Source organism: Trachemys scripta, chromosome 8 (genome assembly GCF_013100865.1).
Source record: "Trachemys scripta elegans isolate TJP31775 chromosome 8, CAS_Tse_1.0, whole genome shotgun sequence".
Lineage (NCBI taxonomy): Eukaryota > Metazoa > Chordata > Testudines > Emydidae > Trachemys > Trachemys scripta.
Window position 1 is genome coordinate 93,371,944 of NC_048305.1, and position 26,437 is coordinate 93,398,380.

The 26,437-nt window shown below is 40.8% G+C and overlaps 1 protein-coding gene across 1 annotated transcript in view; it reads left to right on the plus strand.

Moving 5' to 3' along the window:
• Positions 1–26,437, plus strand: part of LOC117882109 (FRAS1-related extracellular matrix protein 1-like) — a 100,475-nt gene that overhangs the window by 13,571 nt on the left and 60,467 nt on the right. Inside the window, 12 exon segments of the mRNA XM_034780091.1 lie at positions 1,382–1,705; positions 1,819–1,915; positions 3,702–3,827; positions 5,705–6,037; positions 6,272–6,414; positions 6,892–7,088; positions 7,167–7,252; positions 7,992–8,185; positions 11,887–12,092; positions 12,725–12,818; positions 14,978–15,230; positions 17,926–18,225. Coding sequence (XP_034635982.1) covers positions 1,382–1,705; positions 1,819–1,915; positions 3,702–3,827; positions 5,705–6,037; positions 6,272–6,414; positions 6,892–7,088; positions 7,167–7,252; positions 7,992–8,185; positions 11,887–12,092; positions 12,725–12,818; positions 14,978–15,230; positions 17,926–18,225 — 2,353 coding nt within the window.

Sequence of the window (26,437 nt, forward strand, 5' to 3'; positions counted from 1 at the left end):
TAGAGCAAGGACAAGTGATGAATTTTAAAACATTCAATACATCTACAGTACTTTTTTAGTGGGGCGGAGAGAGCTTCTTTTTATTTAAAATCTTGTTAAAAATGTATGTGCTGTATTATTCTTAACAATAAAATAAAGTTGTGCTGTGGGAGCTTTTCCAACTTTGCTCTGCATCTTCCAAATTTCCTCATGCAAAAGTAGTAAATCTGTAGAGCAGAGTTTATGTGAATGGGGCTTTGGGCCATAGAACAAGTGCAGAATTCTCCAGAGACAAGGGAATCTTGCCAGCATCCCAAGTAGTTTTATTGATGTAAGAATTGTTTAAAAACAAAATGTTGTTTGAAGAATCATTCAGTCCTGAACATAGAAGAAAGATGAAGGCAAACTGTGTTCCCCTTCTTGTAGAAGACTGACAGAAAATAAATAAGAGTAACACACATTTTATTTTCTTATGTTTTTAAGCTGGTGAATGGTTAACTCTTTCTACAAAAATGCATAACAGTAGAACTAAAGGATAGAAATGACAGGATCAGAAGGACCCAGATCAAATCTTCTCACCAGCTGAATGCCCTATCCAGTGGTCTACTGCCGTGCTGCTTTTAGATCTTCCAGCAGCCTTTAGTATATGTGATAAGGAGATAAAGTTGACTCCTTTATGGGGCATGGCCAGGGTGAGTGGCTGTGCATTCTTTTTGAAGGTCCTTTGCTCTAGAACTTGCTCTGGCTGGCAATTCTTGAGAGGCTGTGCCAATTTATGATTGTTGCATTGTGCGTTTCTGATTTCTTTTTCTTACTTTTCAGGCTTTTCAGTTATTGAGTATTGTAGTTGTAGGTGTGAAAAGTTTGGGGCAAAGTTTGAAAGGGATTTAATGGTCAATTGTATATTAGTTGTTTCGTTTTGTTTAATAGAGCCCAGGTACTATGGTAAGAACATAAGAACGGCCATACTGGATCAGACCAGTGGTCCATCTAGCCCAGTGTCCTCTCTTCCAACAGTGGCTGGGACAGAGGGAATTAATAGAACAGGGCAATTATTGAGTGATCCATCCCCTATCATCCAGCTTCTGGCAATTGGAGGTTTAGGGACACCTACAGCATGGAGTTGTGTCCTTGACCATCTTAGCTAATAGCCATTGATAGACTCCATTAACTTATCATTTCTTTTGTGAACTCAGTTATAGTTTTGGCTTTCACAGTATCCCTTGGCAATGAGTTCCAGAGGTTGATCGTGCATTTTGTGAAGAAGTACTTCCTTTTGTTTGTTTTAAATCTGGTGATGGGTCCCCAAAAATTACTTGCAATATATATATTTTTGGATATAAATATATTTCCTCTTGCAGAAGTGTTTGCAAAGGGATTAACTGGGTTTTCTTGTTTGTAGACAGAAAATGTTTGGATTCCTGTGGGGATAAAGGGAGCCATCCCAAATACACAGGCCCAAGCTGCATTTATATCCATGTTCATCTTGGAGATTGATCAGTTTATTCTTATCCCACTTACAACAGCAGCTCTAGATGCTGAAGCTGGAGAAACCCCAAAAGACAGATTAGTGTTCAGCATTACCAAATGCTCACTAGAGGGGTATATTACCCAACTGGAGGACCACACCAAGGCCATTACATCTTTCACTCGGCAGGATTTATACGACATGAAGATTGTCTATCAGCCACCCAACATCACTCATTCTGAGAGACAGAACTATGAGGGGAGGCATGGACCTGGCGTGCTCTTGGTCAGAATTACTGTACCTGCATCCACAGCAAGCTTGCCAGTTGCCAAATGTTGCATTAATCTTTTATGGAGTGTTTGTTTTGCTATGTTGAGTATCGAGCAATTGAAAGTGCCTTCATGAGCAGTTCTCCTATCATGGTCCGTTTTTCAATAAGATGTGCTCCAAGGGTTGCATGGAACATGGGTAAGAGGAATTTTGTCCAAGGTTGTTTAAATGTATGAATTCACAATGCTTTGGCGTGTACCGTAAACAGTCTGTGCTACAGACACATCTCTGGTGTTGAGACTAGCACTATGGTCCTGTAGATTCCTCAGTGGGTCTACAGAATAACTACTCATAGCTCTGTAATTACCTTCCCTCTCCCCATCTGTTTTTAAATTGGGTCTCCTCATTTTTTTTATATCTGTCGTTTAAGACAGTTAAGTTTTGTTACGTTGTATTTCATTTTATTTTCTTGTACATATCTGGCAGGTGCTAGAAAAACAAGCATCCAGAATCCCTTCTCTTACATTGGTGTAAATTCAGAGTAATCCCACTGGTAGAGTTACACCATTGTAAGCAAGAGGAGAATTTGGTTTGGTTTTGCTGTTTGTTTGTTTTTTCTCTTATTTTAGATATAGCCAAATCTTCAAACTCCTGATGGACAAAAACCAAAAGATTCTGTGGTTAAGATAAGCACGTTTCAAGTAAAATGAGATGCTGCTGGAATTTACTGATCATAAATGTGCCTCACTCCAGTTTGCACTTACTCTGTGAAGTTGACTTTCTGTAGTTAAAGTTACTAGTTCTAATAATATGCCCTTACAGTCACCTACCGTATTGGAACCTTGAAATTCCTCATGTCTGGCAAGAAGGAAGCTTTTTTTTTTTTTTTTTAAACAGGATCTCTGCTACTTAGTGGATTTCATCCCGCAGACAAGCAATTCTCCTCCAGCCCAAACAGAACTGTAGGGCTCCAGGCTGCAGTACAACAGATCACTAATATCTGACAAACTTCTGGACTATGTAATCACTCCGCTTGCCTGTTTTAGTGTTGGAATCTTTTTTTTATCTGGTAATTAACGCAGTTCTAGTGAACCCTGCACTTACAAAGTTTCCAGCAGAAACATATATATTAATAAAAGATCTCCTCCTCTTAGCAAAAGCTGTTCTGCCTAAAGAAGATGCCAAAGGTACAATACAGACACATTAATGTTAACACAGTTAAGGCATGATATAAAGTATGCTTTACTAAACGTAAGCTGGAAATCTCATGAGCACAGGCTTTCTTGCAAGATTTTCAGTACTTTCCTTTATTTCTTATTGAGAACACTTTAAAAACAGTCTTTCCAGCACTATTACCTGATTTTTCTATCCTGTCCTGGGCAGGATAAGGAAATTCAGGATTTGAGAACACAAATTTGAGATATGTATTGAAGCTTGCAAATTCTGCAAGTTTGGTTTGACTGAGCAAAGGTTTGAGCTGACTGCGTTTCTTCTGAATTGGTGTTCCTGTTCCTAAGGGCAAATCTTGCCCTCTCCTTCTGTGCCAGGGAGGACTTAAATGCAGCAAATTGTGTGCAATTCTGACATGCAGCAGACAGACTGGATAGAATGGAAGCTTATGCAGGGGGTTTTGCACTCCCTGCACACTGCAGATCCTGATTCTGAAAAGGTTCCTTCTGTGTCTTTGTGCAGTGGGGTGTTGGGGAAGTGGACCCACCATCTGTTCACTCTGGGCATGAGGCACAGGGTGATTACTGCAGTCTCAGCAGATCTACACTGCAACTTGGGGAAATGACTCCTTCCTGCCTTTACAATCCCATAGAATCTCCCTTCACCAAGCCCAGCTGTTTAAGCTGGGCCCAAGAGGGAGGATTTAGCCCTCAGTAATTTTGCTGTACCACATGCTGAATAATATTTTAAGAACAGTCTTCCAAATCCTTATGATCTACCCTTAAACTGTTATGCTGATATGTGTACATTATAGGGCTTGACTTACTGGAAGTTCAGTTATATCCAGTTACCTGGGATACTCTTCAGATTGTGGGCAATGATAAACTTAATGCTGTTCAGCTGGTGGAAGAACCACAGCATGGATGGATCACAGTTCGAGGTACACTGTATCACAGATGGGCATGAAGGCGTGTGAACTGTCTTGATGAACTGATTATTCAATTTTGAACAGGTTGCTTAACTTCGCTTTTCACAGTGAGCTTCCCAGAACAAAATACCAACCCTCCTATACCCCAACCGCTTCCTTGGGCCAGGTTTGATATTTTGTTTCTTTTTCAGATGTTCTGGATAAAATAGCTAAAGTTCCCCGAAACTGTAAGATTTGGATTACTATTTGATTCACCTATCTATCCCTCCAGCTCTCTGAAACTCTTAAACACGGCCTCATTTTAGAGATGCACCTGAATTGGAACTACTGATCTGAACATCCCTGACATTTGAGAGAGTTCAGATTTGGATCTAATTCAGATTTTGCAACACTGGTTCCCCAATAATCTCACTGTGAAGAACTGATGTTAGCAATGCGTATGCAGCCTCTCCTGAAGCGTCAGTTACTTGCTTCCAGACATCCATCATTAAATTCACAGAACCTTTTCAAACACATGCCCGTAGTGCATTTCTAGACACAAATGTCTCTTGAGTAGAGCTGATTGAAACATGGAATTTCTGTCCCATGGGAAATTCTGATGTTTCATCCATGGTCTTCATCTTTAATTAGATCAAAAAATCAAAATATTAAAAAAAATTGTGCAATGAAAAGTTTTGAAAAATTATGGTTCAGAATGAAACTTCCCATTGAAACACAATGTTTTAACATTCACAAATCAAAATATTTCATTTCTGCTTGTTGACCCAAAATGAAACATTTAGTTCCCTACTGATGTTAATCAAGCCATATTACATCTCCCATGATGCATTGCAGTCTCTCTGGCTTGCTTAACACTATTGTTTTGTTTGAAAATTTTCAACCAGATCTACTCTGAACACTTCCTTTATGCTGCTTCTGTTGTTGTGATATTAGTGTTGCCAACTTTCACTCCTTGAGTGTTACCTCAGTACTTTTCAGGCTGCTTTTTATTACACTGTTTCCCACAGACTCCAGGTGGCTGTTTCAGCAGCTGGGAATTTCTGGGAAATAAAAATACTCAGCCATATGCCCTTTCTCTCTGAAATACCCTTTGCAATGGAAGCTAGGAGGGGAGGTGGTGTAGGAGCTGCTGCAGTGGCTGTATTCTGCCTAAAGATTCCCCTATGCATGGGTTGGATCTGCTGGGTTTCCAGTTTTGAAGGGCCCTCAGTCTGATCCAAGATCCTCCCCCCATCCTAGGAGTTTAAAATATAAAATAGATGGATGACCAAACCAGACAAGGCAGCATTTCATAGGGGTTGATGAAGAAAAAGAGAATAAGGGAAAATGATTCCTGGGAGATTATTGTTCACAGTGACTTCAGAGCATTTAATTTGTTAGTGTTCTGTGTGTGTGGCAGGGGGAGGAGGGACACTATTATGGTTTTAATACTTCATTTTTGGGAAACTTCAGATAAGCAAATGGATTTGTCCAGTAATAGCTGAAGTATCATTTTGCTCTAATAAGGGCCTGTTTAACAATCATGAACCTGTTTTAAAATATTTATGAGGAGCTATTAATGCTGTTAAAAAAACAGTTCTTTGAGTTCGAGTGATTCCTAGATGCATGCTTCCTTGTCTGTTTGCAGTGTGCAGATCTTCATGGTTTCCAAATTGTCAATCAAGGTCAGTATCTCTGGAAAACATTATCATTTTACTACTTTGGGCCTAGTCTAAAACCTATTGAAGTGAACGGAAAGGGTCTTGTTGACTGCAAGAGGCTTTGGATCAAGCCCTTACATAGTGGAGTAGAAGCTTTGTGTCGTGGCTGCGCAGATGTGAAAACTTTGTTGGTGATTTATGTTGATAGACACAGCACATGGTAACTCTCATCCTGCATTTATATAACAGGAGGCAAAGGCTTCAAATTCACAGTTAAAGATCACAAAGATGGAATTGTTCATTTTCAGCATGGTGATAGTGATGCAACCAAGGACTATGCAATCTTCAGAATCTTTGATGGAAGGCACAAGTTTCCGATTAACATCCTCCCTAAAGATGACAGTGCACCATTCCTGATGAGCAACATTGTCTTTCAGCTGGCAGAAGGGAAGACAGTCCTCATAGAAAAGCATATGTTGATGTCGTCTGATTTTGACTCAAGTGATGATTATATTCTCTGCAAGATAACCAAGCCACCCAGTGCTGAAGAGATTATCAAGACACACTTTCCAGATGGACCAGGTAGAATGCTGATGGTCTCCGAAAGAAACAGTCAACTCATATTACTCAACAATTGAATAACTAGTAACTTAGCTTTTTTTAAGGATAAGGAACAGCTATAAAAACATACTAGGTATATGCCCCACACACTAGGATGCTACTGTGGTGGGATGGGACTACTAGTTAATGGAAGGGGAGAAAAGCCAAGGATTGTTTTCTGAAAACTATTTGTGCTGTATCTATTGTATTTTCAAGGTATTCCTGTGTCAACCTTCTTGCAAAGAGATGTCTTCCATGGCCTCATTTACTATCACCATCTTGGAGGAGAGATTTTTCAAGACTCATTTGATTTCATCTTATCTGACAGTCAGGAACCTCCTAACCTTTCAGATATTCAAGCGAGTATGGCTAGTTTTTTGACAATGGTCTAGCATGCTGTGGCAGGGGGCAGGAAGCCCAGAAGATATAATGTTGCATAGCAAGGAACTATGTGGATGCTGGGATTTATGTAGCAAATGTCTTGCTAAAAGCTAACGTTATACTTCATGAGCCTGATTCTCATCTCATACTTGTGGAAAATTAGTTTTACTGCAGTGAAATCAATGGAGTTACTCCTGATTTGCACCAGAATTAAAAAGATCAGGCGCACAATTAAAGATTTAGCTATTAGTTCCCTCCCATGTTTTCTTTGGAAGGATTGCACAAATAAAATAAATGAATAGAAATATCAAGGTATTTGGAAAGCACAAGATCAATGGAAAATTGTATTTTTCATTTCCAAACATGTTTTACTGTTAGCAGCGGAGCAGAATTCTCTAGCTGCTGCTGATCAGATTTCATGGTCTGTGTCCCCAAATTTTTCAATTCTTTTGTAGACTGTCATGATTCATGTTATGCTGGTGAAAGACCAGTTGCCAGAGGAAGTTCCTGGGACTACAAGACAACTTGTTGTCAAAGAAACTGAGATTGCACACATCACAAACAATCACCTCCACTTTACAGACACCGAGTCCCCAGATAATCAGCTTATGTACCTGGTTACTAAATCATGTTTCTCTCCCTCTTCTCCTGGGTATGTATGAAACTGTCGGGCTAAATTAGACTTTTTAAGCCAATTGAGAAAAGATCTAACATTTTCCCCCTCTTGCAGAATTTATGATGTGGTGAAGCTAATTTTCACAGACAGCATGAAAAGTTATAAAAAAGATCCTGCTATTTCTGACATCTTTCACTCAGGTAAACAACTGGAATCTTTTATATTACTAGAAATTATGTGGTGCTGTTTTGAGTGGGATTTAAATCGTGACCAGTCATGATGCTGTCCAACTGCAGAGGACTGGATTTCACCTGTAATGAATGGTACACTGGGTGCTACTAAACAAAGTTTTGCAACTTGGTGGTATTTACTTAAACCATATTATATGCAGTGTACTCAGAAATATTGGGGTAAATTCACTCCAGGTGGTAAGTGTATAATATTTTTTAAAGGCACTCATTTTACCAAATCAGATCTTTTGATTAAATTAGGCATTAGGGGAAGATTTTCAAAGGCACAAGTGGAAAGATAAGCACCCAGATCCTATATGCTTCCAGTTGGATTTGGACACCTAAATCTCCTTTGTGATTATGATGTTTTCATTGTTTCTATGATCACACAGGGGGTCAAATTCCCTCATTTCAATGGAGTCCCACCAAGGATCAGTTTGGCCCAGCATGGCTGCAATAAGTCCCAATGATCCTGAGTGGTTTCCTTCTTAATAATGGTTCAAAAACATGCAAATGCTCTGCTGTATATGTACATCAAGAGGGTCTTGCCAGAAGAACTGCTTGGTTGCATTCATTTTGATTACAGTAAGAGGTTGATTTATGGATGAATATGCCAGGTGAGTCAGGCTGCAGTGGTTTTCACCAGTGCCACATCTCACATTATGTTCTTCATCCATAACTCAGGAAATTAAACTTGTGAGGTCTATGTGATACTGTCATGTCTGTTTCCCACAGCATGCTGTAATACATTTAAAAGTGGTGTGCATGCCCCCAGAGAAAGAGAGTGGTCCTGACCCGCTGTTTGAACAGTTTGAGTTTTCTGTTAGTGACCAGCAGGGAAGAGTAGTGGCTGGACTCAACTTTAACATCACAGTGATGCCTGTGGATGATGAAGCACCTGAGGTATTTATCAAGTATCCTAATTATCTGTTGACATGATGCCTTCCTAATGACTTTCCACTGTACAGCTCTAGAGTAAACAGGAGAGTTGAGGGATTTGAATCTATGATAAAAAGGATGATTATTCAAGTATGTGCTGGCTTTTGACCGTGGTGCTTCAAATATTCAAACCAGGCAATCAATTATTTCTTTGCTTATTTTATGGAGATACATTCCTTTGCCCCACACAATTGTTGCCTGACTTCTTCCTATGAATTGAGGTCCTTCCAGAAGAAAATAAACATTAAGTTTAATTAATTAAAGCTTAGTCACTTTCATTGATGCTTTTTTTTTTTTTTTTGAGTTTTTACTTCAGGTCCCTGTGCTTTAAAACTAATACAGTTATCTAATATGCATTTGTGCTTGGGGCCATTCTCTGATCTCGGTCTCCTTTATCTAACTATGCCCTTTGTGGCAGGACACCACCTTTACCTTAGCGCCCTCAGCATTTCTCCCTTGGGCAGTGGGGGCATGGAATAGATCAGTCTTCTCTCTGGCTTTATTTCCCCCTATTTACATGATTGGCCACAGGGTTATCCCAAGGCGTTATCTTAAGCAAAACAACCCCCCCCCACCTCAAAAATAACAAATAAACAACCAACCTCACAATGCAAACAGAAATACTTTCCCCTGCCCCCTCTCCAGGGCGTTACCTTACTATGCTGGCTCCTAGTTGCCAGACCTACCCCAAGCAGCTGTTATTTTTCTTTCCCTATAGGGAGGAGAAACAGCCTTCCACCAGGACAAGCCTTTCCTTCCTGCTGCCAGTGCCTCTGCTGCAGCTTCTCTCATATCTCTCCCCTCCTTTCTCTCACCCGAAGAGGGGTTTTGAAAGGTCACTGGCAGCCCTTAACTTGACTCAGGTGTCTCTGATTATCCTGAGGTAACCTTTTTTCCATTCATAGGTCACAGGGCCTTCACCATTCTAGAGCTGATAAATCTGCCCTCCACCAACCGGAGCAGCTGCTGTGGATACGAGCCGCATGCAGCCCATCAAACTGGCCCAGGTCACCAAGGTGCTGGGCCAGCCGAGCTCGCAGGGCCAGTGCACCCAGGTTCGTGTTGAATTAATGGACGACACCAGTAGATCCATCATCCAGAACATAGAGGCCTGTCCGTGAGGGGGATGTCCTGATGCTGCTGGAATCTGAGCATGAAGCAAGGCTGCAGCTTGATGGCAAGCCTGATGTGACTACCATTTCTGGTTTCCTTTAATGAAGAGGCGACAGTTCATACCTACTCCACTTGACTTAATGAAGAGGAATGTTGTGTTTCAGAGACTAAAATAAAGGATTTTTTTCCAGTTAAAAAAAAAAACCCAAACCACTCTCTTATATCTGTGTCAGGACTGACTTTGTCACACCTTTCAGCCATCGATAAGCCCTGAAAACTGCCACAGTGCAAAGAAAAAGGTTCATGTCCGTTAGAAAAGCCTCTTTGATAGAGTACTAGGACATAACTTTTAGCAGCTTAAGTTATGACTCCAAGATCTCTGGGCAAATGCATCTAACCCTTCCTTAGTTGCTTTGTCTGTTGTTGAAGCAAGGGGGAAAGCTCTCCTCCTCCTAAGGGAAAGTTACTTTTCTTCATAAGCTTCCTTATATCTCAGTGAATAGTCAGTGGTTTTCTGTAGCCCCTGTGCTGTCCCAGTATTTGTTTATAGGGATGTAGAGGCAGCAAACTTTTCTCAGGCAGGCAGATAGAGAAAGCTTTTCATTCTAGTTGGAGTTTGAGGAGATGAGAGAGAGGCTCTAAACACTTTTACATTATCTATCTATGGTTTTACTCACTGAAGTGGGCAGTATTTTATGAGCAACGTGATGGAAACAAACATGTTGTTAAATTGGTTTTCTTCCTGCTGTTTGATTCACAGCACCAGGTCAGAAATATTATGATTCACCTGCTAGTGCTAACTACCTTTCATCAAGCTATAGTGCTATTGAGTAGACTTGCAACCTTTTTAGTACAAGCTTTTCAGAGAAGGTAACTCATGCCAAGTAGATTTTGGCAGTACTGTTAAGCTCTAAAACAGGGACTCTTGGGACCTGTGAATCCTACTGATGTGAATGTCAAGCCCAAAAGCCTTCCTGAGGAATGAATGATGATGTTATCTGCGACCACACATTCCCCATTGACCTTGTCTCTCTGACATGCTCTCTTCCTGTCTACTTCCTTGAGAATGGCTTTGTCTCCTTGTCTTTTATTTTGCTGGGTTGCTGTTAGTTTGCTGTTCACATGTTTGTGAGTTTCTGTGGTACGACACATCCACATGCTGCAGACAGCAGATGCAGTTACACATGTGTAGGGAGCTGGGAGTAGAACTTAGATGATTCAGTTCCAAACATACAGGCCTCCGGCGCTGAGCGTAAGGAGAACTCCTATAGCTGAAATTAGTAGTAAATCACTTTATCATCTCCATGGATGAGCCACTACAGGGCAACAGCACCCCTACTTGTACACACAAAGCGAATACATCCCGGTGGTTATTGATGCTTTTGTTTCATTGTTGGACTGTAGGTTTGTGTATGGAGGCTTCTTTGCAGGGCCAGCTCCAGGCACCAGCACAGGAAGCAGGTGCTTGGGGCGGCCAATGGAAAGGGGCGGCACGTCCAGGTCTTCGGCGGCAATTCAGCGGCGGGTCCCTCGATCCCTCTTGGAGGGAAGGACCGGCCACTGAATTGCCACCAAAGAATGAAGTGGCGTGGTAGAGCTGCCTCCGAAGTGCCGCCATTCACGGCTTTATCTTTTTTTTTTTAATTATTATTATTTTTTTTCTTCACCGTTTGGGGCGGCAAAAAAGCTGAAGCCAGCCCTGCTTCTTTGTGTTTGGAATCCTTGGGTGTTTTGAGCCTGTCTGCCTGCAAAGGAAGAGGAGCCTCTGTTTGGTACTTCTGTGAGGGGTTTAGAACTCATTTGAGGGGCTTTGAAAGCACAGAAGGACCATATGTGCTGATCCAGATTCCAAGCAGGGTTGGGCGAGCCACCTAGTTAAATAAGATCACCTGCATATGTGTTCACTTGTCTCTTGTATCAAACTGAGATGCACTTTTTTGCGGTTAAGAAAAGATTGGTTAAAGATACTTCTGCCCAAACCTCCCTCCTATACAAGGAAATAAAAGTAGATCACAATATCCTCCTGCTCAGTTATGGTGCTTACTCTACTGTCTGGTAAATGGCCTATATTTTTTTGCTTAGTTGGTTTTTAATATCTAACTATGCTTCTCCAAGAAAAGTATAGGTCTCATCTGATTACTAAAACAGGTGGTGTTTACCTGACTAAAGCAGAGATGGGCTGTCATGGTTCTATGTGGGTACAACATTGAAAGCTGTTTCCCCGTCACAGAACAGCAACAATAATCAGAACCAGTACTACCTTCTCCACATCCATGTGGTGTGATAGCACCATCTGAAAGTTAACATGGGGCAATGCAGGTGGGTTTCTTTCTGGTGAGACGTGTGGATGAAATCTGGGAGGCAGACTCTGAACCTGCACTGAGAATGGTTGCAGATCAGTAGGAAATCCAATATAGACACTCCTATGCCAGAGTCTGCCTTTGAAATACTTGTTAGTTGCTGACATGTTAAACTCATTATTTTCTTGTGTATATTATTTTGCTATTCCTTATAGTGCCTCACTGCATTTTGTGAGCTCATCACTGTTTTAGATTTTCACCAATCATCTAACAACAGAGGAAGGTGCCAGTTTCTTCATCTCTGGGGAGAATCTAATGGTGTCAGACTTGGACACCAGGGATGATCTTCGAATCCAGCTGAAGAAATGTCCTCAATATGGGCACATTGAACTGTATGGACTCATTATGCAGGAAGGAGATATGTTTACCCTTGAGGATTTGCAGTCTTACAAAGTCAGGTAATGCATTTGGATTCTACCTTAAAAAAAAAAATAAATCTCTGCATTGCAAATAATGTTTCCGTTTCAAAAGAATTAACAATGGTTCTGTTTCTGCAATAGAATTTTTTGGGGAAAAAATCATTGTCATTAATTTTAGAGTACATTTAGAAAACAGGGCTATCTAAATTGAATACTGTCCAAAAATATACATGACTAGGGGTATTGGGTTCTTCACCTATTAGAGGTGAGGACATAAATGTCTTTTACATCATGTCACGTCATGCAAGACATTTTCACAATTATGCACACATGGGATTTTTTCTTTGTTTATATTCACTAGTGAAGACAATTGTGATTCATGTCATGGACTCATCTCTGTCGCTTACCTCTGAACCACTGAATAATTATCATGGTACAGATCCTCAGCTGGCATAAATCAGTGTAACTTCACTGAATCCAATGGAGTGATGCTGTTTTATGCTGGCTGAGGCTCTAGACCAATATGCTAAGATTAAATAGAAGCATCTCACAGGATCATTTGTAAGTGGTGGGCATCGCTAGACCTTAGTCCTTCCCTCCACCTTCTATTTATAGGTTTCTAATATTCACTACTTAATGAATATCACTTTTCATTATAATTATGTTAAAAGGTACCAGCATGATGATTCAGAAACCCTTGAAGATATAGTCATATTTCCAGCAACAGATGGATTTAACACTGCAGATGGAGTGTTAAGAGTGCAGGTAATAACAAATTCAGCAATGTACTGTACTGAAATATAATTGGAAAGTATTAATCACATATTGGTTACTTCAGCTCGACTAAGTAGATTTTTAATTTCCATCAATCTTTTTACCAGATTTCCCGGAAAGGTTTCTACTTAGGCTGAGTTTGACTCCTGGATGAAATGTCTATAAAACAACTCCAGAGTTATTAATGACTAAGGCCCTGATCTTGAGAAGACTTATGCACATGCTTGACTATACACACTAGGAGTAGATCCATTGAAGTTAATAAGACTGCTCACCGTGTGTGTCTAGCTAAGCATGTGCGTAAGTCTTTGCAGGATCAGGAGCCTACCTATAGACCAAAACGGGGAAAGACACTTTGGTTTTCTCTCTTTTTTTTTTTTTTTTTTTTAATTGAGATATCCCATCTCCTAGAACTGGAAGGGACCTTGAAAGGTCATCGAGTCCAGCCCCCTGCCTTCACTAGCAGGACCAAGTAGTGATTTTGCCCCAGATCCCCAAGTGGCCCCCTCAAGGATTGAACTCACAACCCTGGGTTTAGCAGGCCAATGCTCAAACTACTGGGCTATCCCTCCCCCCTCTTCCTAGTAGCTATTTTCTCTTGCTATTGAACCTTCTCAAATCCTGTGTAATAGACACTGCTACCTATTTAAAACCACGGTAAAAATTTACCTTAGCCCTTTTAAAATCTGTCTTTGAACACGTAAATGCAGTTGCACTAGGAGCCCAGTTGGCATTTCAAAGGGACTCTTGCCTAAGTAAGGAGTGCAAGATAGAGTGTTTTGGTGACCGTTAGTTGTATGCTTTGTTCTCATGCAGATAGATTTCCTTTACTGTAATTCTACAAAACACTACTTCATTTGTGAAGTTAGAAAATAGATAGATTACATGATGTAATCCATATTCCTCCCTTGGGGAATCTATAGAACAGTGAACTTTGGAGTATTGAGTTCTGAATAGAGCTGTTTGAATTTTTCACAGAAAATTTCAATTTGTTGGCAGAAATTCAAAATCAGAAAAATTGTGGCTGACGAGTGAACTATTTCTGTTTGGAACTGCTGTCACACAGCCTTATGGGCATTCTTAATTAAAATAAATTAAAATATTTAGGTTTTGGGGCATTCTTCCTCCACACCAGCTCCACCAACGAAAAATCAATTTTTTTCTGTGGAAAGCAGATGCTTTCATGAAAAACTTTGGTCAGTTGAAAACCCCATTTTCTGTTGAATAATGTTGATGGACATTTTTTGAATGGCTGTAGGTCTGAAATATAACGCAAAATCCCATAAGTAATGTTAAAGTTTAATATTTTATCTGAGAAGCTAGATGTCCAGACATAGATGAAGGTGGAGTTAAGGCTGAGAGAATATACCATCAGAGTGAATAAAACTAATGACAACATTGTAGTTTAAAATAAAAAACAAGTGTTGGGAACCCAGGAATTCAGAATTGAGATGAAACGTAAAAGCAACCCAAACCTGTTGCCACCTCCCCCCCTAAATTCTCTTCCCTGGTCCCTACCTCATCCTTCAATAAAAGGCTAAAGTGTTGAAGGAAAGGGAGGTAGAAAATAAGTCTTAAAATGGAAGTGTAGGCTCACTCTTAACTATTGCATCTCAACTAATTGCTCCATAACATGAAATAGTCTTTGTAACCTCCTCTGCACTGTGAGTTTGCTATTCAGGATGCTGATAGAAATGAGGTATTTACATAATAGCTCATCAAGATGTTTTTGGTAAAGTTACATTCAATGGAAAATATTTAATTTTTTTATTTGCACTCTAATTGGAACACATTTTGTAGGATTTCACCTAATTGGTTGGGAACAAATCCACCAGCATCACCGATGTCCAAAGTTACTGATAGATCCCAGAGAGAGACTCAGATGCTAAACATTTGACCATAACAATTAGAATAAACAGCAGCTGATAACCATTATGGATCAAATAACCTTCCCAGAGTGTGAAGAGTGCTACATGAATATATCTCAGAGGCAACAGTTTATTACTTGCTTGTTAGATGAGCTCCCCCATATGAGTGACAGAGGAAATAAGGTTGTTGTTAGAATAAAATCTAGGCCAATACTGCTTTTTTGGACTTTGAACTATACATGAAAATATCTCTCCTCTCCCTCCCCTTCTCATTCTTTCAAGATTATACCAGTTAATGATAAGCCCCCAGAGCTACAGGCAGGATTAGAATCAAGACTGGAGTGTCTGGAGGGAGGATACGTTGTTATCACCACAGAATACCTTTATGCAACAGATGCTGATAGCGATGACACAAAATTGACATACATGATTGCTCGTGCTCCAGCGCATGGGGTGATTCAAAAGAGAGGATTCATGGTGGATAAATTCTTCCAGCTGGATGTCACTCAGAGATTGATCACTTACATACGTACGGGTAATATACAATTTTGATTTTCACAGTTTGCTTGTTCCTTATTAAGTGCTACCTCTCTATTATTTTTATTACTAAATGCCACCACAACTATGGATTATTGTATTATGGTCTGTTTCTATTTTTTTTATTATAAGCCTTCTTATCAAGAGGTCTATAACTCTGTGATTAAAACTTGCTTGAGGCTGGAGCCTGTTGTCAAAGAAGATTTGGCTCTTTCCAGCTGGTTAGATTGTATTTTGGTTAGTTTCAGATTCCTCTCTTGGACTCCTATTTTAGGGCCAGATTGTGCTACTATCATTCACTTTGACTTCAGTGCATGTTTGTGTAGCGACATACCATCACAACAGCTTGACACAGGCATCTCATAGGTGTCCGAAACAAACATTTAATCACCTGCTAATGTGAGTGATTTCATACAGTTTGTTTCTACCCAAAGTATTTGTTGAGCCCTAGATCTGCCCTGTGCTACTTGCACTGAGTTACCTGGGCACTACAGGATGAGTTAAGGGTGGAATAGCTGCCTGAATTGTCCTTGTCTTTGCTGTTTTGAATCAAACCAATATTTAGAGTGTTACATTTTCAGTGAAATTATCTCATGCACCTTTTCTGATTTTACTTTAAAACTGTATTTGTATATACTAATGTGTATTAGAAGAACTCTCCGCCAACCCCCTTTCTTGTGCAGTTTCGGTTGCAATAAAGAACATCAAAACACTGTCTTTTAAAATACTTTAATTACAGTAGGAAAAAAATTCTTGTTTCTCACTGGTGGTTTTTCTTTTTCGCTTTTATGTCCATATACATTATCATTCAATTCCTCCTGCACAGCAGCAAGAATGCTACTGTTGTACAGATTTCAAGCACAGCAGATTATTGTTCGTGCCATCAGCCTGGAGAAGAGAACTACTTCAATACATTAATCTTTCTTTCAAGTTCAAAACCACCTGCTTTCCCCTCTCCTCCCCCACCCTGTGACTGTAGCAGCCTTTGCGATGGGAGACTGCTTTCTCTGTTGCTCTGCTCTTTTTCCCAAGGACACTGCTATTCATCCTATGGGCAGATTGGGCACTCGAAATATTGCCAGTTTGCACACTAGCATTCTGTATGCTCATCTTGGTGGGTACTGTTTTGTCAGTAGATGCCTCCTAGTGATTGTTAAATAATATATCTCCACCTTGAGATCAGCTGCAGCAAGTCTTTATGGAAGTAGGGGGCTTTTGTGTTCTCTTGAATTTTCTGACACTGTATTGTATTCTACGGGATTTTTTTTAGCCCTTTTGTTTTCTTAAAGATAAAGCTGTTTTTAAGAATATTGACCTGTCTGAAAAGAAAAGCTGTAACCTGTTAGTTGATAAAGACCACCCAGTCTAGAGAAATGAATTCTGCTTATTTACTGCTATTATTTTAGTACAGTATGGTATATACAACTTTTTTTTTTAAAGATGGGCAATAAAATTGTTCCCTTTATAATGCTTTCTACATGTGGCACTTATTGCCTATTGTACTAAACAGAAGATTTTTATTATAAAAAGGGTTTGTGCACTGCACAGGGTTAGAGGATCAGATTTCCAGCCTCCCCACAGTGGACTGTGTTGTGTAGGGCAGGTCAAAAATTTTCTGTTGAAATTGATTGTAAATGAAAACTAGGTTTCTGCCCAAGTGAAATTTTTATTTAAAAAGTGTGTGTGTGTGTGTGTTCTATAGAAAATTTAGATATATTTTTTTTGTCAACACTGAACTATTTCAATTTTTGGATACCTCTTTCAGTATTGGAATTTCTGCCAAAAATTCAAACATTTCTGTGGAAAGTTTAGATGAAAAGAATTTTGGAGGGCATCTGTCAAAATCTTGTGAAGGGACACGGTGAGAACACATTTTTTTGACCAGCTCTAGTACCTGTTACATTTTAGACATTCCTGACTCCATTTGTTTTTTTGTGGCTCTAGACCATGACTGAGAAACCAGACATCTGAGTTATGTTCCTGGCTTTGTCACAGACTTCCTGTGTGACCTTGGACCTAATTTTTTAAAGTATCTACTAATTTTGGGTGCATCCATTTTTTGGGGGCAGACATTCAACTGGAGACCCTTATGTCCTGACTTTAAGAGATTATGAGCACCCACAACTTCAGTCAGAACTGTGGGTGCTCAACATCTCTGAAAGTCAGAGAAAAACTAGCTGATGATATTGAAAGCTTATGCCTTAAACTCTTTGACTCTGTTCTTCCATTTGTAAAATGGACATGATAATACAGGACTTCCTTATCTGACAGGCTTGTTGTGATGTTTAGTTCATTAAAGTATGCAAAGAGCTTTGAGCTCCTCACACTGAAGACACTATAAAAGGGATAATCCTATGCACTATTTCACATGTTATTCTAGTATTAACTTTCCAGTAATATAGCTTACAGGTTTGCTATGTGGGAGAGCATTAAATGGCACTACTTAGGGGTTTGTTGGGCTGGCCTTTTAAATTCAATGGCTGTTATGAGACTGAATTTTATTTGACAGCCAAATCTAAAACATTTCCAAATACACACAAGTTCCTTTGTTTTTTGCTCCAAAGTCCTCGGCCTTTGAAGATACTTGATTGATTTATTGTTTTTCAAGGAAAGATCAGATGATCTTTTCTACTCTTCTTGTATGCTCTCCTGTGAGTGTGATTTCAGTATCTCTATTCTCTGTTTCTTTCTAGGAGGTGAAATAGGACATAGCCTTTGTGACGACAACTTGACCCTCATTGTCCCAGATGGAGAGGCTGGTACAGTGGATAGTTGTTGTTTTAATAAAGCTCTCCCTCCACCATTACCTCTTCACACCAGTCTCCCAATCTGTGATCTGAACATCACAGTCCTCCCCATCAACAACCAACGTCCCACCATTCATCTGGGTATGTTTACTAACCGTTTCACATTTCAATGTATTCAATCTGAACTACCGGACTATAATTTTTTCCACATTATAATTCAGAAGGTAGATTTCTCGCCCTACTCTGGTTTGGAGTTACTGTGATGACACCAGAATACACACCCAAAGCTTGGAAGTGCTGTGCTGTACTCCAGGTTGTATAGTTTTTCATGACACAGGATGGAGAGCTGTGCTGTCATAAACCTCAATGCACAGGACCCAATAGACATGGAATGCTTCTGTCCAGAGATCAGTCATGCTACCAAAACCATTTGACTAACTGGTAAACTGAGCTATCTGCTGCTTTGCAGACAATGTAGTATTTGCTTTTTGGTTTGCCTCCACGCATTGCTCCAAATCCTAATTGTGAAGAATCCAAATTTTGAAGTATAGACAGCATCTAATCCAATTTATCCCATTCACTTTGCCAGTGCAAATAACACTGACAGTTTAGAGAAAATACTTAATTTGGCTAAGTCTTTCTAGTTTACTTCTCAAAATATTAAACATTCTAAAGGCAACAAAAAAACCCTACACACAACAGGCATTAGGTGTCTATAACATTAATCTGCTTTTTCAAGTTAATTACAATAGGCCAGATACTGCTGTCTTTAGACAAAACTTTTGCTGAAGGCAATGGGAGTTTGCCTGAGGAAGGTCTGCAGGATCAGGCCCAATTTTATTATTTGCCCTACTGTTTAACAGTAGCATTTCAATATGGTTTAAAAATAGCATTTCAGCTCCTAAGCGAAATACAGAACACTGGGGGCTAAATTGCGGACAATATTGTAGCTTGTGGCCTCTTTCTCCTTCCACTGCTCAGGTGATGTAAAAGGGCTGGATTCTGGCTGTAGCTGGGCAGTGGAGAATTCCTATTTGTGGAGAGGAACACTCTGCTGGTATAAAGCTGCTGAAGCTGGCTCCTGTACCAATTGCTACCCTAGTGAGGCAGGAGTGTGGTGCTCTGTCATGCTAGCTGAGTAATTTAGAGCCACCTCAAGGCTGCTCTAACAGATGCCAGGGCCAGGTGCACAGAAGTAGGACTCCAACCCACTATTCTGAGCAGAGTTTGGATTCAGGGCAGAATTGTGCCCTGTGCCACTGTGCAGTAGTAGAGAATGTAGAGGTGGTAATTTGCAGTCACTGTCCCAGGGGCAGGTCCTAGACCTGCAGCAGGCCCTGGAGAAGAGCATACAGTGGCAACTGCTTCTAAAACTTTTTAGTAGCTTGCAGCATGTGCTTGCCCTGTCTGTCCACTCTCCCAGTGGATTTCTAGCATGGCTGTCAGCATTACGATATCAGGGTCCTTCTACACAGAGGGAGCTCAGTGATAGGTACTGTGCGTAACCTCTGCATGGTCACACAAAATGGGAGAAGACTCACTCTTCCCCTCACCTTGTACATCTGAACAGGCTAGGTACAGTCTAGTCCTAAGTGACTGCTCCATTTGGAAAACATGAGTGAAGAGACTAGAGTAGGACAGGTTAGAAGTCAGAAAGCCTGAATGAGAATAGATGTAGAGATGGGTTCAAAAATCCACATCTGGTTTTGAAACTTCGCAAGGCTTTTGAGACCCTGTGCTCTTTGAGTGAGGGCCATCTGTAGAATAGAGTTCATCAGAAATTACCCATGTCAATTCTGACTCCTGTATAATCCCATTCCCACTGACAGAAAGCACATATAAAAAGATCCCTCTGCAGTGGATCCTTTAAAACCACCAGATCAGAGCAGGTGATTAACTACTATGCTTTCATAGCCTAGATCTCTGGTAATGATTACTGACAATCTCCAGTTATAACAAGGGTGATATACGTTTAGTGCTGCAATATTATGCTGTGCAATGGTCGTTATTCTGCTCGCTTTCCAGGGAAATCATTTTCCTGTCTCACTTTTTTTTTGTTTTCAAATGAGTGCTTAAAGATGTTCCTTTCAAAGATGTGTGCTGGCAAGTCACAATACCGCTGAGGATGGAAGGTCCGTAGCTCCAGTAGGAGGAAGAAACTTGGAAAAATGGAGTTGGTGCGGAAGAGTGAACAAGGTCACTGGTGACTGTGCTCTGCTCCATCTGTGCAGGCACACTTCTAGCAGAAGTATTTCAGCAACATGATAGTTTGGAACTCCCTTGAATTCGTCACAGAATTTTAATTCCCCTTTTTTTTTTAAAAAATTATTATTCATTTCTTTGGTTGCATTTGGTAATGAAACCCAGGCACCCCTTTGCTCAGTAATTCAACTTGGCTGACCCATTTAATGGAGAGATTAAATGCTAGTCTCACTGTTAACCCGGGAATCAGTTAATGCAGGAATCATGCTCCTCTCATGGGAGAAAGGAGCATAGTCTAGTGAGGAGAGCTGGAGAAGTCAGTGGTGCTCAGCATGTCTGAAAATCAGGCCCTACGTGCCTTTAACTGAAATAAGGAAGAAACCAAAATTAGTGGACATGTCTGAAAATGTTGACCTTAAAATCTCTGTGATTCTGTTTCGCTTTTTGTAAAATAGGTATAAAAGTTATTTAACTTACAGAGGTTTAAGAGCTCACGTGCTTAACTTTAAATATGTGAGCAGATCCCAAAAGGACTTCTAGTTAAACGTGCTTAAATGCACTTCTGGAGCAGGGTCTAATTGATTTCTGTTTACAGAAGGCTTTGAGAACTTTGGATGAAGGACATGATAAAAGTGTAAATTAGAGTTGGTTAGAATTTTTTCATCAGTGTTTTGGTTTTGGCTCTTTTGTTTAAATGGGGGCGGGGGATCAAGCCACAATGTTACCATTTTTTTCCGGGTCTAGTACAAACTAGATAATGATACTAAATATAAAACTAACCTCAGTGCAGCAGCAAGGTTGAGATAGCCAGCAAACAAAGATCAGGAAATTCAGAAAGTTTAAGATTTCTATTGCAACATTAAGTTGTCCCATTGAATTGCATATTGTAATACACAGGTAATTGAAATTACTCCTTCTGGAAAAATCCTACAAAATTTAAGATTATAATTTTTTAAAATTAAATTCTATGGATTTCTTTTTTTAAAGAGATAATTTTTATAGGGTCCTATTGATTTTCCTGTGTTACACCACCTTACCTGAGATCAAAATTTGGACCACTGAACTTTTCTTTATATGACTGTTTTTTTTCCCCATTCCCCTGTTAATGACAGCTATAAAACCAGCCAATTTCAAAGTTTCTAGCTTTGGCTTATTTTGAGTTATGCAAGCACAAATTTAAGGGGGAAAATTATTTTTCATGTTCGTGGAGCTCAAAAAGACCTGAAATGATACTAATCAAACTTTCCAAAAGGAGCTTTTACCTTTTGGACCACCATCAAATATAGGAAAAGTTCAGCCATGAAAAAGATTGTCTAAGCTTCTGTCTCCTGATTCTCCATTGCATTCCTTCGGTTGTCTGCCAATGTAACTCTGCTGAAATCAATGGAGTTTTATTCTGATGCAAACATTTGAGAATCAGGCCCATGGTATTTATGAGTTGTTGGCTTTCAGTTCTTGAGAAGGGGCAGGGACTTCTCTATGATGCACATCACCCTTTACCATCCCCTTTGAAAATTCTTGCTGAGTTCTTCTTCAACTATTCTACAGGGCACAAGTCCTTAAGGCCTGAGAAGTGCTGAGTACCGTCAATCCTCTGTGGCTTCATTGGGTTACTCATTCAGTTTCAAAAACACTAGTTTGCATCCATTGCCGTGCTCCCTTTTCCCTTTCTGAACCTCCCACTTGCTTTCAGCTCCATCCTGCCCTCTCGCTAACTTCCAAAATCCCATCTCTGTCTGTGTCATCATGTGCAGTTCCGCTTCTGTGCTGGGCTTCAGCTCTGTTCAATTTTTTTGTGCTCTGTTGCTTCCCTTCTGAGGGGTGCACTGTGGTCCTACTCTGATTGTGGACCTGTATGTGGTGATGCGATCTGAGATGAGAAAGCAGCACTCCTGTAGGAGCTTCCAAAAGGGCAGAGTCTTAGCAGTGGGGAATTAGAGGCACACTGGATACTACAGTGATAGGCACGCTACACATGCCTAGATAGATTGGCTGGAGAAAGGTGGTTCAGAGGGGCGAAGTGGGGAGTCAGTGTCAATATTATGGGACTGAGGTCTGAATTAACTGGCACACTGAACTGTGCACATTGCTACAAGTTTGTGGTTTCAAACTCTGCCAGCACTGTCAGAAGACCATTTAACCTCTGGCATCAACTAGAAATGGGCAAAGATACAAGCCAGTGCAGTAGTGCTGATTAATGCATCCTGGGGGGATTTAGTGAGGCACTTGGCACTACACACCTAAGAAGTACATTCGCTGGCATGAAGGCTCCACTTGGCATGTCCAGTCATAAATATAAACCATGTTTCTTAAAAAAGTCAGGTCTTGCCCATATATCATAGAAATGTAAGGCTGGAAGGGACCTTGAGAATCATCAAGTCCAGCCCCCTGTGTGCTGAGGCAGGACCAAGAAAACTAGACCATCTCTGACAGATGTTTGTCTAACCTGTTCTTTAACAACTTCCAGTGATGGGGATTCCACAACCTCCCTTGGGAGCCTAGTCCGGAGCTTAACTACCGTTATAGTTAGAAAAGTTTTCCTAATATTAAACCTAAATCTTCCTTGCTGCAGATTGAGCAAGGAATGCTTGAATGTTCTACCTTCAGTGGACATGGAGAACAATTGATCACTGTCCTCTTTATAACAGCGCTAAACATATTTGAAGACTGTTATCAGGTCTCCCTTCAGTTGTCTTTTCTCAAGACTAAACTTGCTCAGTTTTTTAAATCTTTCCTCATAGGTCAGGTTTTCTAAACCTTTTACCATTTTTGTTGCTCTCCTCTGTAATCAATCCAATTTGTCCACCTCTTTCCTAAAGTGTGGTGCCCAGAATAGGAAACAATGCTCCATTTGAGTGCTTGTGAATGTATATATGTCATAACTGGAATATGTTTTATGCTACATATGCATTGTAACATATCTCTGTAAAGGTTATGATCTACTGAATCTATTCATCCTATTTGTATGCATGTATCATTTTTGTATTCAAAGTTATGAATATTGGCTGTGTACTTGCTTGATTTTTAAGTAGCCTTAGTAAAGCATTTGGTCGGCTCCTTGAGAAAGGAATGTGCAAATTAAGTGCCCAGTCAAGAAACACTTAACGAACAATGGATCTTGGAACGCTCCAATCCACATAAGGAGTCTTCCTGGAGACATTCAAGATAGCATGTGGGCAATGGCTGCTGCCTGTAAAAACTGAGTCATGCATGGGCATGTGACTTACCCATGTGACTCCAAAACTCCATCTTGGAGCTGGACTTTGCATAGGAGAGAGGAGGGGGTCTCCACCCACAAGAGAAAATCTATTTAAGCCTGTGGGGACCCCTCCATTTTGTCATCAGCTGGCTCCTCCCCCAAGGATACCTGAGAGAAACTGGAACAAAAGACAGTAACTACAGGGGGGGTGAGTGATTGCTGGACCCAGACTAGCAGGAGACTAGTCTGTAAAAGGAAGCTTACTGGAACACCTCTGAGGGTGAGACTTTATCTGTATTCAGTTTTCTTACTGTATTAGGCTTAGACTTGCATGTTTTATTTTATTTTACTTGGTAATTCACTTTGTTCTGTCTGTTACTACTTGGAATCACTTAAATCCCATTTTCTGTATTTAATAAAATCACTTTTTACTTGTTAATTAACCCAGAGTATGTATTAATACCTGGGGGGGGGGGGGGACAGCTGTGCATCTCTCTCTATCGGTTTTATAGAGGACAGACAATTTGAGGGTAAAATGGATTTATTTGGGGTTTGGACCCCATTGGGAGTTGGGCATCTGAGTGCTAAAGACAGGAACACTTCTTAAGCTGCTTTCAATTAAGCCTACAGCTATTAGGGGACATGGTTCAGACCTGGGTCTGGGTTTGCAGCAGGCTAGTGGGTCTGGCTCAAACCAGGCAGGGCACGGAAGTCCCAAGCTGCCAGGGCAGGAAAGCAGGGGCAGAAGTAGTCTTGGCACATCAGTGGGCAGTTCCCAAGGTGGTTTCTGTGATCCAACCTGTCACAGTAATATCCTGGTCTTCCTGGGAGCTGATCCCTTATTGGAGACCATAAGAGTTCTCTGCAAGTAGGAAGAGCAGAATACCAAAGCTGATAGCCGCTATGTGGTTCAAATTCTGCCCTAAACCTTTCCACTAACTAGAGATGGGCCTGAGCTGTAAAGTTCTGATCCAGACTTTCACAAAGTTCAAAGTGTTTGAATCTTGAATATTTGTCTGGTCCATTACAGAATAGGTGTCACCTGTGAAATTTGTAGGAGGACCCATATTATCCCAAATATTGCAGATGTTCAGATCTCAGACTTTGGTCCATCTCTACAATTAACACATTAAATTGTTGTCAGGATCTTCCCCCCCTTGGCCCAAAATCATTACTCAGATTAGATTAGGGCAGTAATTGGTTTTATTACTTACTCCCTGGCTCTATAGACCATAGAGGTCCTTGGCTGCTCTCACAATTTCCCCCCACTTCTTTCTGTCAAGGGCATATTTTTCCCATTGATGGTAATTCACATTAAGCAGGAAAATAATGAACAAAGGCACAGTAATTACTAATTGCATATGCTCATTATAATTTGTATTGCAATAGTGCCTAGGAGCCCTATGTTTTTTCTAGGCACTGTACAAACACATGGCAAAAAAAGAGGCTCCTCCCTCAATTAGCTTGTTGTTTAAATAAATGGGGTATGTAGGTGAGATTTGCTCCAGAGATGCAGTTGGTGGTCTCTCAATTTTAATTTGTACCTTGCCCTTTTAAAGTTAATGTCAACATTTTTGGGAGGAATTGCGAAGAACAGGCGTATCAAGTTGGGCGTGCACCTGTTTTGCATTCAGAACCCTATGTTTGCACACTCACTCTGGGCATGTGGCTGCAAAATGAGCATATGCTCACTTTTGTGGATGCAATCCTGGAGGCTGGCTTGTGGCTAAGTTGACTAGTTGGCCCAACATGCTCTTCCACATGTCAGCTGTGCTGTCCTGTATTACCCGTTATAAAGCAAATTAAATAAAGCCAGATGCCCTATGTTATATAGTACTTGTAGTTTATTTGGTAACTTGGATTATTGTATGTGGCCATGTTTATAAGAGTGTGATAGCCTGTTCTTTACGGTTTGTTATGGCAACGGAGTTTATAGAACTATTTTTGGGTGGAAGAAGAAATGGACTGTTGCTGCTATTTATTGATTTAAAGCTAATACTTGCAAGAATACAGAGCTGAGCCATAACTAATGTTGATTTGGACTTTTCTTTCCATACCCTGGAAGGAATTAGAGTGAGCTGCACCCTTGTTTTCAGCAACAATAAGCAGAGACATTTGAAACTAGAAACGAGAACACAGACACTGCCATACTGGTTTAGACCCTGATCCATTTAGTCTAGTATCTTGTTTCTGACAGTGGCCAGCACCAGATGCTGCATTTGGCATATGTTGGATAAACTGTCCCCCATTTTAGGTCTCATCCTGGTCTCTAAAAATGTCAGATTGGCTTAAACCCTGAGGCATTCATTCTAAAATTGTTGTTAGCATTAACTATTATAATCCCGGATATCCTTGTTATCGATATAAATGTCCAGTTCCTTTCTGAATCTTGATAAACTATTAGCCACAATGTTTACATCACACCATTTAGTGATTCTGTAGGTGGCACTCTTATCAGCGTGAATGTCGAATGAATGCTGACACGGTGTTAAGGGAATCTGTATTACTGGAGGTCCCATCTTTTAGATGAGACCTCAGGCAAGCTCCTAACCTTTGGTGGTCATGCAAAATCTCTTGCATGTCTTCACAAAAATGGAAGTGTTAACCCCAGTAATGTAGCCATATTCTAGGGTTACCATATTTAAAAAAATAAAAAAGAGGACGCTCCACCGGGCCCTGGCCCCCCCCTTTCCCACCCCAGCCCCACCCCAACTCCGCCCATTCCCCAAAGTCCCCGCCCTAACTCCAGTGCAGCTGGAGCCCAGGAGGGGAAGCACCCAGCTGGGGGCGCAGGGTCTGGAGGCTGCCCGGCAAACCATGAAGCCGGTAGCGCTTGAGCTTCGGGCAGCCCCCATGCCTCCAGACCCTGTGCCCCCGGCCGGGCACTTCCCCTCCCGGGATCCAGCTGCTGTGCTCCTCCCCTGACTCTTCGGCTCTGTTTAAGAGCCGAGCTGCTGGAGCGCTACCGGCTTCGGGCAGCCCCCTCTTGCCTCCGGACCCTGCGCCGCCGGAGCAGAGCAGCTGGAACCCGGCAGGGGAAGTGCCCGGCCGGCGGCT